The sequence below is a fragment of the Oncorhynchus mykiss genome, chromosome 10 (genome assembly GCF_057628025.1).
Source record: "Oncorhynchus mykiss isolate SJ-2025 chromosome 10, ASM5762802v1, whole genome shotgun sequence".
NCBI classification, from domain to species: Eukaryota; Metazoa; Chordata; class Actinopteri; order Salmoniformes; family Salmonidae; genus Oncorhynchus; species Oncorhynchus mykiss.
The window spans coordinates 11,627,206-11,645,971 of record NC_143031.1 but is presented as its reverse complement, the minus strand read 5'-3'; the positions used below and the strand labels follow the sequence as shown (position 1 = coordinate 11,645,971).

At 42.0% G+C, this 18,766-nt stretch overlaps 1 protein-coding gene across 1 annotated transcript; it reads left to right on the top strand.

Annotated features, from left to right (window-relative positions):
- The first annotated feature begins 8,525 nt into the window (after positions 1-8,525).
- On the top strand, positions 8,526-15,978 carry LOC110533343 (D(1)-like dopamine receptor). The gene has a single exon (XM_021617454.3). The coding sequence runs from the start codon at positions 10,069-10,071 to the stop codon at positions 11,398-11,400; it is 1,332 nt and encodes a 443-aa protein (XP_021473129.1). The 5' UTR covers positions 8,526-10,068; the 3' UTR covers positions 11,401-15,978.
- The last annotated feature ends 2,788 nt before the right edge of the window (positions 15,979-18,766 follow it).

Below are 18,766 nucleotides of genomic sequence, written 5' to 3'. Positions count from 1 at the left end.
ATTGGTCGGATTACCAGAATGTAGTTTATTTCCCCCCACTTTCTGATGTTCCCAGAATCTCTATGTTAACCAAGGGTTTTGCAAATGTAACATCAGTAGGGTAGAGAGAGGAAAACGGGGGAAAGAGGTATTTATGACTGACATAAACCTATCCCCAGGCCAACGTCATGACAGTTCTTATTTAAAATGTGTTTAGTTCAGTCCCTGAGCTGTTCTTGTCTATTGATGTTCTGTATTTTGTCATGTTTTATTTTATTTGTGTGGACCCCAGGAAGATTAGCTGGTGCTTTACCAAGAGTTAATGGGGATCATAATAAAATACTACAATACTAATACTGACCATTGCCATGGGCCACTTGAAGTGGTAACAGCTCAATTTTCAAGACTCCGTCTGTTGCATGTAGCGGCGACCGAACTAACCCAAATGTAATATTTACTCAGTCCTATGGACACTTAGAAACTGTTGAAATAGACAATAATATTGGGCTGTTTGGCAAGACAACAGGCACATTGGCAAAAGCAGAAACAGACTTCTGTGTGGGTCATGACCTTTCCCAAGGTCATGGCAGCCATTTGAAAAGCCAAAAGATTTGACCCCCTATCTGAAGCTCCGAGCACAAATTCAGATGAGTTTCATTCCTCTTTCTAGCAGTTTTTGTTGCTAATGGATATCGTCACTATCACTTTATTATTCTAGTGAAATATAGACTTAAAAGTAGCTGCCTTGATAGTGTTACCATTTCATCTTCAAGGAATTTGGAAAAGATGCCCCGTGCAGACTTTCTCCTTTTCATTGCTGTTAATGTCCTCTGACAACTGTATAACTCCCACTGAAAGTCATGAACATAACTTATTTTGTGCACCATGGGTGCAGGGGTGCACAAACTACTCAGTTTCACCGTTTCACCTTGAAAAGGTTGTCTGGGAAGGGTGCAAGGTGAGAGCTAGAACAATCTGCTGACTTCTCTTGGGGTTAGTTGATGTACCGGTAGCTATTTCATGCTGTACGATTCTGATGATGATGCTAATTTTCTTCCATGTTGGAACGAGTTCTACAGTATGTAGATTAATGGAAGCACAAACATGCTTACGATTGGTTGTCATGTATTGGTTGACCTCTTATCAAGTCAACATCCAATTAGAAATACAGTACTAACAAACCACATGACAATGACAAACCACATGGCAATGACAAACCACATGGCAATGACAAACCACATGGCAATGACAAACCACAATTATAGCTTAGTGCTCATTTAAGTGGATTTTTTTAAATTACTTTTAATTTTATTTCACATTTGTTTAACCAGGTAGGCCAGTTGACAACAAGTTCTCATTTACAACTGTGACCTGGAATCTCCTCAGAGGGGGAAGGGGAGGACCATCCTCCTCAGTGAATTTAATAAAAATAAAAAGAGTTAAACATAAAAAAGTTATCCTTTTTAGAAAGAACTATATGAAATATATTCACGTCATCAAATAAATGATTAAAACACAATAGCCTCAACAGCATTCTCTTGGATAGCACCATGGTGTAGCCAGAGGACAGCTAGTTTCCATTGACTTCAATACAAAACTTGGAGCCTCACAGTTCTCACCACCTTCCATAGACTTATACAGTAATTATGACAACTTCCGGAGGACGTCCTCCAAACTATCAGAGCTCTTGCAGCATGAACTGACATCAAAGGATCAGAGAATTAATCTGGTACTGAAAGCATAAGTTACAGCTAGCTAGCACTGCAGTGCATAAAATGGGGTGAGGAGTTGACTCAAAGAGACAGAAGGACAATAGCTGAACAGTTTTGAACAAATTAATTTACTCAAAAATGAGGGAGAAAAAATAGAGAGAGATATTTTGTGTATGTTTTCACTTTCACTTACTCACTTAGGGACGCTATGTGAGCTAGCTGGCTATGGCTATCCAACACTGGAACTCGTCCAACTCAAGGTAAGATTTTGGTTTAATTAATGTATTGCCACCGGAGCCCGCCAGTGTAACCGCCAAACTGCTTGCTGTACACTGTACTGCATGATTGTAGCGGATTTACTAATGCGTTAGTTCTAGTAGCTATGTTGACTATGACGTTAGCTAATATGGTGACAATGATGTAATGTTGTGTGTAGCGGTAAGTGGTTATGGTATGAAGGTTTGGCTTGGAAAGTGTTTTTTGCCTGGTCACAGACAGCTGTTGTGTTGTACACTGTCCACAAGCGTAGGGAAAAAGTGAGAGGAGGAGAGTGTGTAGAAGCAAGAAGGAATTATACAATTATACAATGAGAAAATTGATATGTGGCTGCTATGAAAGTGAACTGTGTTTACCTGTGATCAGGGGTGTTCATTCTACCGATTCTGTTGAAACATGTTTCTTAAATGGAAGCAAACAGAACGAAACGGGGATAAACGTACTGGAATTTGTCCAGTAGAAATTCCTGTTGGACTAATGATTACACCCTAGATCAGCTAGATCCAGGCAAGAGTGTGCAGATGAAATATGAATGACAGTCATCCAATATGCTGTGGTAGAAAATAAGGCCATGCTAATAAAACAAAAGAATCGTCCTCCCTCATCTTAAACGGCACAGACCACGACTGGCTCATAGAAAATATGGCACATTGTAGGAAAATCTATGTGAAAGGGACCTGCACTATTTAATTCAGTAAACTGACATGCTACTGATACTCTGTAGTCTATAGAGCATCTACAGATGTACCATCCAAAACAACTGTTACCTTATGCTCTCTGTCGTCAGACCTGAATAGTTTACAGATGTATGATCATAATTTGATCACCCTGTTGCAGGAGACCTTTTCTGCAATGCAGGACATTTACAACTTGTAATGTATTTGAGGTTTAAAAAGGCTTCTGAAGTTTGTACATAGAAATTTCAGACATGATTTTCTCTTACCAAAAATGTATCAACACCTACAAATATGTGGCCTCCCGAGTGGCGCAGCAGTCTAAGACACTGCATCGCCGTGCTTGAGGCATCACTACAGACCCGGGCTGTGTCACAACCGGACGTAACCGAGAGTCCTATAGGACATTGGCCCAGCGCCGTCCGGGGTGGGGGGATGTTTGGTCGGCAGGGTTGTTCTTGTCCCATCGCGCTCTAGTGACTCGTGTAGCGGGCCAGGTGCAAAGCACGCTGACACGGTCGCCAGGTGTAGGGTGTTTCCTCTGACACATTTGTGTGGCTGGCTTCCGGGTTAACTGGGCATTGTGTCAAGAAGCAATGCGGCTTGGTTGGGTCGTGTTTCGGAGGACACACCGCTCTCGACCTTCGCCTGGGGTAAAAGTACATATTTTAAAAATTAGAATATGAAATATTGTACAGTATATGATGTATTTACATTAAACAAAATGTTATGTATAAGGCTTGAAAGGACTTATAATTTTCCTAACCAATTTATAAAATGACTAACTATAAGATTTCATCTTCCTTATAACTGTAAAATACATATTTGTATATTTAGTGTCCAGTGCACTACTATTGTAAGAATTATTTTGTATTTTTTTGTTATGATTTTTTATGGGGGGCTGCAGCACTCTCATCACCCCTACTTCCCGCGGCTAGGTATGGTGTCCACAGATAGATTTACAGATCCACATTTTGTGGAAAAGCCTTATTCTAAAATGTATTCCATTTTTTCCCCCTCATCAATCTACACACAGTACCCCACAATGACAACGCAAAAAGTTTTCGTTTTTTTGGACATGATTTGCAAAGGCACACACCACAACGTCCCACAGTTGGCCGTGTATGTCAGAGCAAAAACCAAGCCATGAGTTCGAAGGAATTGTCTGTAGAGCTCCGGAACAGACCAAGGCACAGATCTGGGGAAGGGCATCAAAAAATAAGTTTGGAATCTCCAAGACTCTTTCTAGAGCTGGCCAAACTGAGCAATCAGAGGACCCGATGTTCACTCTGACAGAGTTCCAGACTTCCTCTGTGGAGATGGGAGAACCTTCCAGAAGGACAACCATCTCTGCAGCACTCCCACAATCGGACCTTTATGGTGGAGTGGCCAGATGGCAGCCACTCCTCAGTAAACATTGAAGAGGATTTATAGTCCACATAATAATTCACATTTCCTGTTGCTGCAGGATTATTTTCCTGCTGTAGTAAACTGACTCAAATGAAGATCCTACATCTGTAGTGGCTGAGTTATACTCTCTGTCAACAGACCTGAATAGCCTACTATATTAATGTTCATTTGATAGGTCTCTTAACTGTAAGAATTATTGTTCTTATATGTGTAAATTCTATGAGCTTCCACAAACAGATTGCCCGAGAGCTTAAAATGTGTGCAACAAGTATGTACTTTGCCGCTATAACTGATTTGCAGAGCATCATTTTCTGAGAAATAAATGAGTGGTTCTATTGGCAGCGTTCTGAATCATGTGTGCAGATTAACCCAGATCTTTATTGCCATGCTTCCATTGCCAAGAAATTATTTTGACACTATCAAATGGGGCTGTGGACAGATGGCATAAATATCAACAATTGAAGTGGTGATAATGGGAAGATCCTGCCAGATGGCATGTATATCAACTATTGAAGTAGTGATAATGGGAAGATCCTACCAGATGGCATGCATATCATCTATTGAAGTAGTGATAATGAGAAGATCCAGATTCCAGATTCCAGCTGTTTAAGTGTATTGTAATAACATAGACAATGACATTGTCTCTGTCGTATACCTCAGGTGAGGTACAAGGGAGGTTATTTAGTCTAAGAATGTAGACTCCGCTCTCATTACTGAGACCCATTTAAAGCTTCAGAAAAGTAATCTGAAGAGTCACTGTAATACCCCTAAGCTCTTAGACAACATCTCCCAACGAGCAGAACTTCAAATGGCATCCGAAAAACCATGAAAATCCCCTGGTTCAGTCTGCAACAGCCAGAGCAATTATGTCTCATTCATTTCAGAGTAAGAATAGATGCATGCTGTTGAGTGTGTGTCTTCTGGCAGAAATCTGGGATTACTGCCAAACATCCACTCCCAGTCTTTCTGATGAGCTGGAGACCTGGAGACCAATATGTGGCGAGGTGACAGAGGATTTGTAGGAGTCGGATTGCCTAGTAGTCTAAGCATTGTGTTGCTGATGACAGGGGGCGACTGTCGACATGAAATTGTAAGGTTTGTATCTGTGAAATCCCCTAAATCCCCTAAAACCCACTCACACACCACATCTTTGCTTTACAAGCGTCTTAATCTTTCTGTGGGCGTTTGTTGATGCAAGATGAGTCAGAGTATCTTTATACACAGTAGTATCTTTATATCTTTATACTATGTTAGCCTAGTCAAATGCTGGATATGATTCCCAGGTGAGATCAATTACAGCTATAAAAGCATCATCTCCAGACAATTACTATTGTAGTGGGGATTTGAACCAGACAGAATGAGTAGTGGAGAGAACTGGGTCACTCAGTTCTACACAAGGTGATTGGGAAGCATGTGGGAGAATGATGGATCACACCATCATCAGGTCCAAGGTCTGCCTCAACTGGGTCGTGTTCAATAGGCCAAAACAAGACAAAACGTTTTCAACAGGAAGACAGAAATTGTCATACAAGTCCCAGTGCTATATCCAGGGCCGTAACCAGGGCCGTAACCAGGGCCGTATCCAGGGCCTTAACCAGGGCCGTATCCAGGGCCGTATCCAGGGCTGTATCCAGGGCCGTAACCAGGGCCGTAACCAGGGCCGTATCCAGGGCCGTAACCAGGGCCGTAACCAGGGCCGTATCCAGGGCCGTATCCAGGTCCGTATCCAGGGCCGTATCCAGGGCCGTATCCAGGGCCGTATCCAGGGCCGTAACCAGGGTCGGAGTTTTAGTGGTGTTTAAATGTACCGCGTTTTGTATGAGAAACGCTGTACATTTAAATGTAAATTATTATTATTATTATTATTATCATCATCATCATCATCATCATCATCAACCACGATAATTATTTCCCCTTACTACTGATATCATCACCACCACCACCACCATCACTACCACCACCATCACCACCACCACCATCACTACTACCGCCATCACCACCACCATCACCACCACCACCACCATCACCACCATCACCACCACTACCACCACCACCATCACCACCACTACCACCACAATCACCACCATCACTACCATCACTGCCACCACCATCACTACCATCACCACTACCATCACCACCACCACCATCACTATCACCACCACCACCATCACCATCACCACCATCACCACCACCACCACCATCACCACCACCACTACCATCACCACTACCACCATCACAATCACCACCATCACAATCACTACCATCACTGCCACCACCATCACTACCATTACCACCTCCACCACCATCATCACTACCACCACCACCATCACCACCACCACTACCATGAGCACCAGCACCACCACCACCACCACTACCATCACTACCATCACTACTACCACAATCAGCACCATCACCACCACCACCATCACAAGCACTACCATCACTGCCACCACCATCACTACCATCACCATCACCATCACCACCCCCACTACCATCACCACCTCCACCACCATCACCATTACCATCACCACCACCACTACCACCACCATCACCACCACCACCACCACTACCATGACCACCAGCACCACCACTACCATCACTACCACCACTACCATCACCATCACTATCACCACCCCCACTACCATCACCACCTCCACCACCATCACCATTACCATCACCACCACCACTACCACCACCATCACCACCACCACCACCACTACCATGACCACCAGCACCACCACTACCATCACTACCACCACTACCATCACCATCACCATCACCATCACCACCCCCACTACCATCACTACCTCCACCACCATCACCATCACCACCACCACTACCACCACCACTACCACCACCATCACCACCACTACCATGACCACCAGCACCACCACTACCATCACTACCATCACTACCACCACAATCATCACCATCACCAATTTCCCCTTACTACTTACACTGAACACGCTCTGTTCATTTTTTACTTGGTTAGGAAAAAATATTACAGCTATGAAATTATAAGTAGTAAATAATGGGTTCACCACAAACAAAACCTTAACAATACAAATATACTTCATTACTCTGTAGCATCCCTACAAGTCCATCCCAGCTATTGCACTGGTTAATTTGAAGGCATTCCAGTAAATGTTATATAGTGTATGTTGAAATGGCATACAATTACTGTCATTCTGAATTCCATTCCATTATGTTACGCAAACTGTAATGAGTGGCCTATGCCAAGGGGCGTGATTAACCATCTTTCTGCCTCTGACACTGTCATAGACCAGTCTTAGTCTTAGTCTCTCAGTCTTAGACCATTCCTCCTATCAGAGACAACCAGGCCGGGCTCTATGCCCTGAGACGTTTCCTGTCGTCCCATCAGTCATTAGTCATTAAAGATCCGACAATACGAATATCAGCTCTGACGTGCTCTTTCATAACTTTTCTAGAAGATTGAATTTTGGATATAAATATTTGAATACAGTATCTGATTTTGCTTTAGGATGCGATGCAGAAATACATTACCACGTGGATGGTGGTCTGTGGTGACAGGGAGACTCTGGGCTTTGACTGAACGTTGCTGCACACACGTCTTTGCTTGGTGCTACAGGGAGAAGTGGGCGTGTAATCCGCCAGGCCTCAGACACTTGGTTGTCTTCATGAATTACTCACACATGTATACTGCACATCAGTGGAGGCTGCTGAGGGGAGGATGGCTCATAATAATGAGTTGATATGATTTGGAATGGAGTGAATGGAGTGAATGGAATGGAATGAATGGAATGGAATCAAATGTGTGTTTTTTATGTGTTTGATGCCATTCCATTCACCCCATTCCAGCCTTAAAACTCCATTCCAGACATTATTATGAGCCAATCTCCCCTTAGAAGCCCCCACTACTACACATAGACGGCAGTATGGAAGGGTCCATTGAGGTTTTCAGCTTGCTAAATAGTTTAACATCCAAACTGACCAGTTTGTAGCCTGTTGTCCACACAGACCTAAATGTCAACACATACTGCACAAGGGTATGTGTCCTTTTCTATTGCCTCTGGAATATATCAGATGTATTGGTGTTCTTATTCGGTGATGATGATGATGATGATAATAGCCTAACATAACCTTGCAGCATCCCACATTTTCATGTGTTTTATTTGTAATACATATGGTCTCCAGTAGATGGCGTTATTGTGCCTATCTATCCAAATAGATTGCCTTCAAGTTAAACTTTGAGACAATTTCAGCATGAGATGTTTTCATAATTTCGTGGTTCATTTGATTTCATTCCAATTTGAGCTATCTTATCAAATCCCTTATATGACATACGGGAGAACCGGGACCGAAAGTAACACTTTATTTTTGGCACTCACTCCACACAGTTTTAGTAGACTAAATCAATTGCTGTAATATTACGCTAATGTATAATGAATCATGTAATTATAAAAGTAATATCAATATCGAAGAGTGGGCTTTAATAGGAACAAATTAACACATTTCAGCTAAATATCCTGTTGATGATTGAGATGAAACAAGCTGGTGGGGACGTTTCCAGAGACCCTGGCGCGCAGCTGAGTGCATATGGCGCACAAAACGTCTCATCTTCCCTCAATCTACAAGTGAGCGACTTCACTTCGGACACGTCAGTGGTGGATAAGGACTGGAGACTTTGATGGAATGTGGATCTCTTCACAATAACTTGAACATAAGAAGAAAAAATGACATCTAGTGCGTTTAGGAAAGCGTGACTAAGTCGTGCTAGTATTCTTGTTGATCTGGAGCTTGTGAGAAGATGCACAAGTTGAATTGATTCTATCGGACGGTATTTCGACCTTGTCTGGATGTGGTCACACAGTTTTTCGGGTGAAGATAGAGGGAAGTTTGAAAGGACATATAATGAGAATAACACACTGCTAGCGGTACTGAGGCTGCGGGCTGCATCTGGAGCACACGCGAGGAGAGCAGACAGAGGCGCGCGCTTCTGCTGTAGACAGATACGTGGGAAAGAGAATATGTAGAGCTTGCTATTTCGAAGTAAACCATGGTTTACCATTGAGCTTTCTTTGAGGATTTAAGGACATTTACAAAAAAACGGTTGTTTAAAAGAAGTTGACAGCTCATCTTCTATGGAGTCCCATTGCAAATTTGGAGACTCGTTGTGGGACAAAAATGGACCGCACGAACGGACTGAGCTCCAGGATTATCGTTGTGTTGCTCCACAGTAAGATGTAGCCTGTTGTGTGTTCTTGGTGCTTATGGAAACTTAATTGCTACATTTTCATAAAACATAGGCTACAGATGCCACGTTTCATGCGTAAAGATACGGACGATGTATTTATTTTGTTGTTATGATGCGTGTGCATTTCAGTTCAACAATATTGCAACTGCATGTCTACATTTCCATCACCGTCCAAAGCGTCAGGCATCTTGTCCGGTGCATGTGCCCTGCAGTTGCTTGTCCTGGATGGAGCGTCAATAAGGGCACGAATATAATCACACGGACACGCCTCGTCAGTCATTAAACAAATCAGATAAACACAGTGTTAATATGATCAATAGACTGTATCGACGAGCCCGTATATAAGGCTAATGATTGGCCTAGCCTCTGTTTACTGAACATGCCTGCGAGAATATGGTGTGAAATTTTCAGATGACTGCTGACAGGTCATTGAAATAGACATATGATAAAGCAGAGTAAAAGTTTAGATTCGTAGGTACATCATATTAAACTCTTCAATAACAGATGGAATATCCATAGTTGAAAACTGCTGCTCTGACAGTAGAATGTCTTTGAGAATTCATGAACAGGGTGCATTTTTTGGCTCATTTATAAAGAGTGCTTTTTGAAATATTTATAGACACTATTCTGCAGGATGATTGCTGTGATGAGCATGGTGAACCAGCCTCCAGACTTGATGGCCCCCAGGCAAGCGGCCAAGGGTTCATTTTCCATCTAATTGGCCTGAGTTCAGGTGATTGGAATTATGGGGTGATTTCTATCTCTACAAGCTGACAGAAACATGGATTTGAACTTCTCCACGGTCCGCGATAGCGATAATTTGCTGGAGAGAGACTCATCCAAGCGCGTTCTGACAGGCTGCTTTCTCTTTGCGCTCATCCTGACCACACTGCTGGGGAACACACTGGTATGTGTTGCAGTCACCAAGTTCCGCCACCTGCGCTCAAAGGTCACCAACTTCTTTGTGATCTCTTTGGCCATTTCAGACCTGCTGGTGGCCATCTTGGTGATGCCATGGAAGGCAGCAACGGAGATCGTGGGCTTCTGGCCGTTCGGTGCCTTCTGTAATGTCTGGGTGGCGTTCGACATCATGTGCTCAACAGCGTCCATTTTGAACTTATGTGTCATCAGCGTGGACAGATACTGGGCGATCTCAAGCCCATTCCGCTACGAGAGGAAGATGACACCCAAGGTGGCGTTTATTATGATCAGTGTGGCATGGACGCTGTCTGTGCTCATCTCTTTCATCCCTGTGCAGTTGAACTGGCACAAGGCTGCGGTGTTGGAGCTCAACGGCACTTACGGTGAGCTGCCGCCGGACAACTGCGACTCCAGCCTTAACAGGACCTATGCCATCTCCTCCTCCCTCATCAGCTTCTACATCCCTGTGGCAATCATGATCGTGACTTACACCCGGATTTACAGAATTGCCCAGATACAAATCAGGAGGATCTCAGCACTGGAGAGGGCTGCGGAGAGTGCCAAGAACCGCCACAGCAGTATGGGGAACAACTCCAACATGGAGACGGAGAGCTCCTTCAAGATGTCTTTCAAAAGAGAAACCAAAGTCCTAAAGACCCTCTCTGTCATAATGGGGGTGTTTGTGTGCTGCTGGCTGCCCTTCTTCATCCTCAACTGCATGGTACCCTTCTGTGAGCCCAACGGCCCCTCTGATTTCCTCTGCATCAGCCCCGGCACCTTCGACGTGTTCGTCTGGTTCGGCTGGGCCAACTCCTCACTCAACCCCATCATATATGCCTTCAACGCGGACTTCCGCAAAGCGTTCTCCATCCTGCTGGGCTGCCACAGACTCTGCCCGGGCAGCAATGCCATAGAGATAGTGAGCATCAACAACAATGGATCCCAGCCGCCTGCGTCCCAGTATCAGCCCAAAGGGCACATTCCCAAGGAAAGCAACAATGCCACCTATATGATTCCCCACAGCATCCTGTGTCAGGAGGAGGAGCTGCAGAAGAAGGATGGGGTTGGGATTAAGACCTTGGAGAAACTGTCCCCGTCCCTTTCTGGGAACTTGGGCAGCGATGCCGATGTGTCACTGGAAAAGATTAATCCTATAACTCAGAACGGCCAACACAAAACTGTGACATGTTGACGGGTGTATGTATTGGTATTCAAACATGAGAAGGAACCAAGAGGGAGAGACTTGGCAGTATGCCTAGCAGAAGTGTGGTATATACAAACTGAGCTTCACTGCGAACCTTAAAACTCAAATCACTATGGAAATCTACAGAATGTTTCAAATGAAGGCACTTTATCCTGGATAACTATCTGCAAAACACCTTCAGCATTTATTATTAAAGTATAGACAGATTTGTTGATAAATGTTCCATAACTTGAATAAAGTAAAACGAAATACACACGTGTATACATGTGTTGTATTTACTAATATGTATACATTTGCATGTGTACACAGTAGTGACAAATATCCTGGAAGCTGTTATAACATGGAGAAAGAAGTAGAAATATTAGCAAAATATCTCGTAGGTAAGTGCTTTACATCTATATGTACAGCGTGTTTCATATTCTTACAAAGATAACTATAAAGATAATTGGTTTTGATTGTTTTTTTCGATGTCAACAACAGTGTATAATTATTTAAAATGTTATTTATAATAATCATCATAATTTATTAGAGAGTTGAATACACTTCTGGTTAATGATAACTGACTAAAATAATATGGAGAGAGGCCATAGGATGGTGAAAATGGTTCAAAACAACCCTCATCAATTCTTGCATTTGTGTTGTTGTGAAATTGAAGTGGTAAGCCTCAGCGTGGTAGGGTTGTGGTAAGGTAAGGTATGGTGTATACACATGTATGCATTTGATAGAACAGTTACGGAGGCTTTAAATACCTTTCATTTTCACAGAGATACAACGTCTTATGCCAAGTATGTCATATTTCTATATATTTTAGTTGCATTCCCCTTTTGTAGTACATGATTTTCCCAATTGGGAAATGCAAAAGTGTTGATGGAGCTCACTCTGATTGTCACACTGGATTTCAAAGAATCTTCTGTCAAACCTGATTTTAAAGAACAAACTGTCAAACCTGATTTTATAGAACAAATTGTCAAACCTGATTTTAAAGAACCAACTGTCAAACCTGATTTTAAAGAACCAACTGTCAAACCTGATTTTAAAGAACCAACTGTCAAACCTGATTTTAAAGAACCAACTGTCAAACCTGATTTTAAAGAACCAACTGTCAAACCTGATTTTAAAGAACCAACTGTCAAACCTGATTTTAAAGAACCAACTGTCAAACCTGATTTAATAGAACAAACTGTCAAATCTGATTTTATAGAACAAATTTACAAACCTGATTTTATAGAACAAACTGTCAAACCTGATTTTAAAGAACCAACTGTCAAACCTGATTTTAAAGAACCAACTGTCAAACCTGATTTTAAAGAACAAACTGTCAAACCTGATTTTAAAGAACCAACTGTCAAACCTGATTGTAAAGAACAAATTGACAAACCTGATTTAATAGAACAAACTGTCAAATCTGATTTTATAGAACAAATTGACAAACCTGATTTTATAGAACAAACTGTCAAACCTGATTTTAACGAACCAACTGTCAAACCTGATTTAATAGAACAAACTGTCAAACCTGATTTTATAGAACAAACTGTCAAACCTGATTTTAAAGAACAAATTGACAAACCTGATTTAATAGAACAAACTGTCAAATCTGATTTAAAAAAAACTAACTGGCAAACCTGATTTAAAAAAACTAACTGGCGGACCTGATTTTAAAGAACCAACACCATGTGTCTAACAGTCCCGTGTGAAACAGGGCCTACTTTCTAAGCCCTCCTAGCACCCATCATCGCATCAGCAAGTCAAGTCAAGTCTACCAGTGTAGCTGTAGCATAGGCATCACCGTGGACACAGTTCTCTCCCAACTTCATCCTCATTACTCTCTCCCACTAGACACGTCTTCTCCTAAAAAGTGGTACCTCTTCACACTCTTAGGGCATCAGTGATTCTTTTGGCAAGTCAGGGCCCATCAGACATTTCTTCAAGTGTTTTACAATTGGCATCCTATTCCCTAAAGGCTCTGGTCAAAAGTAGTGCACTATATTAGGACGCAACCTTCTACTGTCCTAATGCAGAGAGCTGATTCTGATTCTATTAATGGTCAGTTTGCATGGAAACAATCAGCTAAGTGAGCAGCAGTAAATGCCGTCAATGCATAATTGAAAAATGTAATTATTGCACCTTATGCAAGTCAACAGCCACACAGCCAGAACACAATTGACCTTTGGTAAACCGCTGAAAACTGATATTGTGAATTGTTTTAGCTGGAGCTATGATGTTTTAGGGAACAGTGGGACTGTTGTTGTGCTCATAGCAGCCAGATTGTTAAACACCCACTGAATGCTTTGGTCCTGTCACTCTTCTGATCAATTATCTCATTTGTAGCTGTGACTGTTGAGATGTTTTCTATGCAGTATTGAATTTGACCGATGGCAAACAATACGCTGTTCGTGAAAATGAGGAGCAATTCTATAGAGCTAGTGTGGTTAAGGCTTTCAATTAGTACCTGTATGGTTTTTCATTTCAGGAGGCATTGCATGACTCTACATTGGAATTAGGACAATTGGATTTTGTGGTGTGCATTGGGTGAAGGACATATTTTAACACTCTTTACAATTCCCAATTTATCATAGCTCCCATGATGGGAAGTCTACGGCACATGGTTTTGATGTCAAAATGAACTAGAGTTAATGCATTGTGGCTCAGTTGTTTCCAGGCCTCAACCTTGTTCTTGTATCGACAGGTGTAAAAGCATGGAGTTGTATCGACAGGTGTAAAAGCATGGAGTTGTCATACATCAATGTTAATTTAATGGTATTAGTCTTAAATTGGTTCTGGGAAATCAAATTTGGTAAAATGCAACAGGGAGAACGTTTTTGAATCAGCATGTTACTTATGAGTTACAAAAAGAGGTTGAGAAGCCACCTAGCTCCACCCCCTTCTGTAATCCTATTGAGTTTTTATGACCTCATTTTATTTGCCTGGCCCTGGATTCTTAAGAGTGTATGTCCATCAAGTCTAGCCTTCTATGACAAGTGCCAAAATATGAACTCTCTCTGAGAAGACCTCTGTCTCTGTCATTTTGTAGATGAAGGTGGAACGTGCCCACTGCTCAGCTCTACTCCAATTGTCAAGGGGTGCTAGAAGCCATCAATACCATAATAAACATGTTTTTTTTTTTTAAGTGCTGACTTGATATAGTAGCATCTGATTTTAAAAAGTTTTTTCCAAAGGCATTATGTCTTTGACGAAGGCAAAACAGCAGCATCTATGTGAAGTGAAGGTTGGCCTTTTTCCATTTTCTACCATATCAGTTGTCCTATTCCCAAATATTGACCAGTCTCTCTATGATTAACTATATCCTTTGCTTATAATTTATTTTCAAATTATTTACAAACATGAGTCTGCTCAAATCTACGATAAAAAAATGAACTCTGCATAATCTGAGCAGCTATGGGGAACATTCTAGAAGACTGTCTTTGTTTGCTCAGTGCTCCTCCTGTCAGGCCCCGTCTAATCAGTGGAGAAAGCTGTTACTCAGAGGGATTTAGTTCATTAGTAAACAATCCTTCCCTGCTGTTCCCCTCTGTGGTTCTATCACAACACGCACACCTGGGCATACAACTAGGTAATTGGGCCTGCGTAAAGATGCCCTACATAAACAATTGTCTATTCATATTTTGTTTCCAATGATTTTGCTGAATGTGAAACTCATGCTGTGAGATGACAATGTTTTGTAAAGTTTTATGAGTTTCATTTTCTTAACCATATGAACAATTATGACACTGGCATGGCACTTTGAAGTATCTGAGGGTTGTCCAGAGTTTTTGGTTTTATACATTTATACAGAGTAATATTCATTTTGGTTTCAGATGGTTTAACTATCTTGCTTGTTGCTATATCTGTATAATTCCTGAGATAGATTTAAGCCGCCAAATTTACCAGTCATGTTTAACTCTGCTCACCACAGTTTGCTGGCACTTTATGAATTGGGCATTACATTGCAAAATTACAAAAGCAGAATGCCTTGTTTGCTCAAATGTCTTTCCTAGGGGTGCCCCACAGGTTATGAGAAACAAGTGTGTTGTTCTGTCTAGATGTTTGTTGTGACATCACATGTAACAGTGCTTTTGTTAACCTAGCTGACAGCAAAGCATTCCTCTGCATCAAATGACAAATAGGAATATATAACTGTCTCCTTGTATGACATTAAACAACATCCTTTTTGGATGGGTCCAACTGCAAGGGTATTGTTCTCCAGCTCATTTTGTTAAGATTATTTATTTATGATGGCACCCCTACCTCGACATTCAACAGCAAACCTTCATGTAAACATAAAATGGAAAACAGTATTGTATAATGTTCAAATCTAGATGTGAACACAAGTGCTTTTAAAAAAAAAATCTTAGAATCCTTAAATGTGAGTAGAAAACTGTTTGTGCTGTTTTTCAGTGTGGATTTATTGAAAAGTCCAGGCACTCGTCAGTCAGATGAAATAATGTGCTGCAGTTGTCAAGAAGGTGTTGAAGAAAAACAATCCTCAAATGTATTACAGTACCTAGTTTACAGTTTGTACAATATGTGCCCTTACTACATGTAGAATAAACGTGTATGTTCATTTTTCACCTGTGCCATTGATTTATATGTATTTAGATGGGGTGACTTGGTGTGATCCTCTAGTTTGATTGCAACCGTTTCTTCGAAAATCATGTCTTTGTGGAGGATCAATAGGAATTGACTCCTGTAAACAATGACACACATTTTTTTTCTTCAGCTTTGATGGCCTCACTCTGTTCATATCCCACATCATTTACAGAACTACATGAGGATGAAAGAGTTGAAATAGCCTTTCATTCCATTTTTACAAAAGAAAAACAAACCGCAAAGCAGTCAGTGTATTCTGTCAAAGTCAATGTTACTCTGATCTGATATAACAAAAATACAGCTGCTCTTTTAATCCCATTTTCAAGCAACTGTCCATAAATTGACACCATTGTGGGAAATGATCTACAAGCATATGTCATTTGTTAAATGTTTCCATTGAAGAATAATGTTGCAGTTTCAGTCTAAAGAAGAGTATCCATACACATTGTGTATTGGTGTGGGTGGAAACAAGGCCCTGGGTGACCACACTGTGCCGAGCAGTTCACATTCAATTAGTGGCTCTTTCTAATCTCAGTCATCCAGGTAATGTGACTCAGCGCAGAGCCATTCAGCTGAGCTCAACTGTGAAATCAGTGGCTGTGGTGGTATGGAGGAGAAGATACTTTAACCCATTTTGCTCTATGTCCGTAATACTGTACCACAGCCTCATTCTGCTCTGTGTCCGTAATACTGTACCACAGCCTCATTCTGCTCTGTGTCTGTAATACTGTACCACAGCCTCATTCTGCTCTGTGTCCGTAATTCTGTACCACAGCCTCATTCTGCTCTGTGTCCGTAATACTGTACCACAGCCTCATTCTGCTCTGTGTCCGTAATACTGTACCACTGCCTCATTCTGCTCTGTGTCTGCAATACTGTACCACAGGCTCATTCTTCTCTGTGTCCGTAATACTGTACCACAGCTTTATTCTACTCTGTGTCCGTAATACTGTACCACAGCCTCATTCTGCTCTGTGTCCGTAATACTGTACCACAGCCTCATTCTGCCCTGTGTCCGTAATACTGTACCACAGCCTCATTCTGCTCTGTGTCCGTAATACTGTACCACAGCTTCATTCTGCTCTGTGTCCGTAATACTGTACCACAGCCTCATTCTGCTCTGTGTCCGTAATACTGTACCACAGCCTCATTCTGCTCTGTGTCCGTAATACTGTACCACAGCCTCATTCTGCTCTGTGTCCGTAATACTGTACCACTGCCTCATTCTGCTCTGTGTCTGCAATACTGTACCACAGGCTCATTCTTCTCTGTGTCCGTAATACTGTACCACAGCCTCATTCTGCTCTGTGTCCGTAATACTGTACCACAGCCTCATTCTGCTCTGTGTCCGTAATACTGTACCACAGCCTCATTCTGCTCTGTGTCCGTAATACTGTACCACAGCCTCATTCTGCTCTGTGTCCGTAATACTGTACCACAGCCTCATTCTGCTCTGTGTCCGTAATACTGTACCACAGCCTCATTCTGCTCTGTGTCCGTAATACTGTACCACAGCCTCATTCTCCTCTGTGTCCGTAATACTGTACCACAGCCTCATTCTGCCCTGTGTCCGTAATACTGTACCACAGCCTCATTCTGCTCTGTGTCCGTAATACTGTACCACAGCTTCATTCTGCTCTGTGTCCGTAATACTGTACCACAGCCTAATTCTGCTCTGTGTCTGTAAGTGACATGCTGGGCTGCAGCCAAAAATGCAATGCTCCCATTCTCACTGACTTACATCTGAACAAGACAGCAGTTGTCTAGAAATCCAACAATGAGAGGGTATTCAAAAACATTAGGACCAAGAAGTCTGCATGGTTCGGATACAGTAAAATACATTAATATCGTCGATGTTATGAGGCTTTGTGTAAACCCGATGCATGGAGGTTTGACACATCCCGAAAGCGGTGCGTACATTGTGTGGATGGATGACCTGCACTTTCCCTGCAGATCCACACAGGCAGGAGTTGAAGGGGGGTCCACAGTGGAAACAGAGTCAAGGTTAATGACAGGCCGCAGGCGGTGCTTGCCATGGTGAGAGAGGGTGGCCATGAACTACTGCTGTAATGGTGCTTATGTAACAAACATTCAGCTTCTCATTTCACCACCAAGCACTGCATCAGCAGCACTGCTCACAGTTCGGACTGACAAAACAACAGAGCTTTAATATGACAGTACAACTGGCACTAGAAGCTATGTTGAGTTTTCATCTGGATGTTATACTGAGACTTATGGGGTGATTATCCCAGGTTTGTTTTGCAGGGGGAACTAATAACTATGAGATCAGTCTGCATTATGGATAGCAAGGCAAAGCCTTTAGTGCCAGATGAGGGTTTTTATTAATATACTTGATTTAAATAGTATTTTACACAACTACCCTCTTCTTCTGTATAGCTGAGATATCTATGGAGAGAGTAAATCTTTAACATTCCCTGGAAGACATACATAAAATGTTTTTTTGATTCAGAGAGCCGTTAACAGGGTAAAATTCCATTAGTCTCCAGAATTTGAGTTGATATGAGTTGATAACAGAACATTGGCAAGTGTGTTCTCTTGATCAAAGTCAATGTAGCTACAGTATTTTCCAAAGGCGACGATTCAAAACCTGGCATGATGTATTGCTGGTATCGATTGTAAGGGGTGACAACGCAGTTAACAATTCTATGGAGAGAGAATCTTTTTGCAATGTTACCCGTAATGTTCCCCTAACGTTTGAGTGTCCAGTTTTCCGTTAGTTAGGGGAACATTCTATCTATGTTAGCAA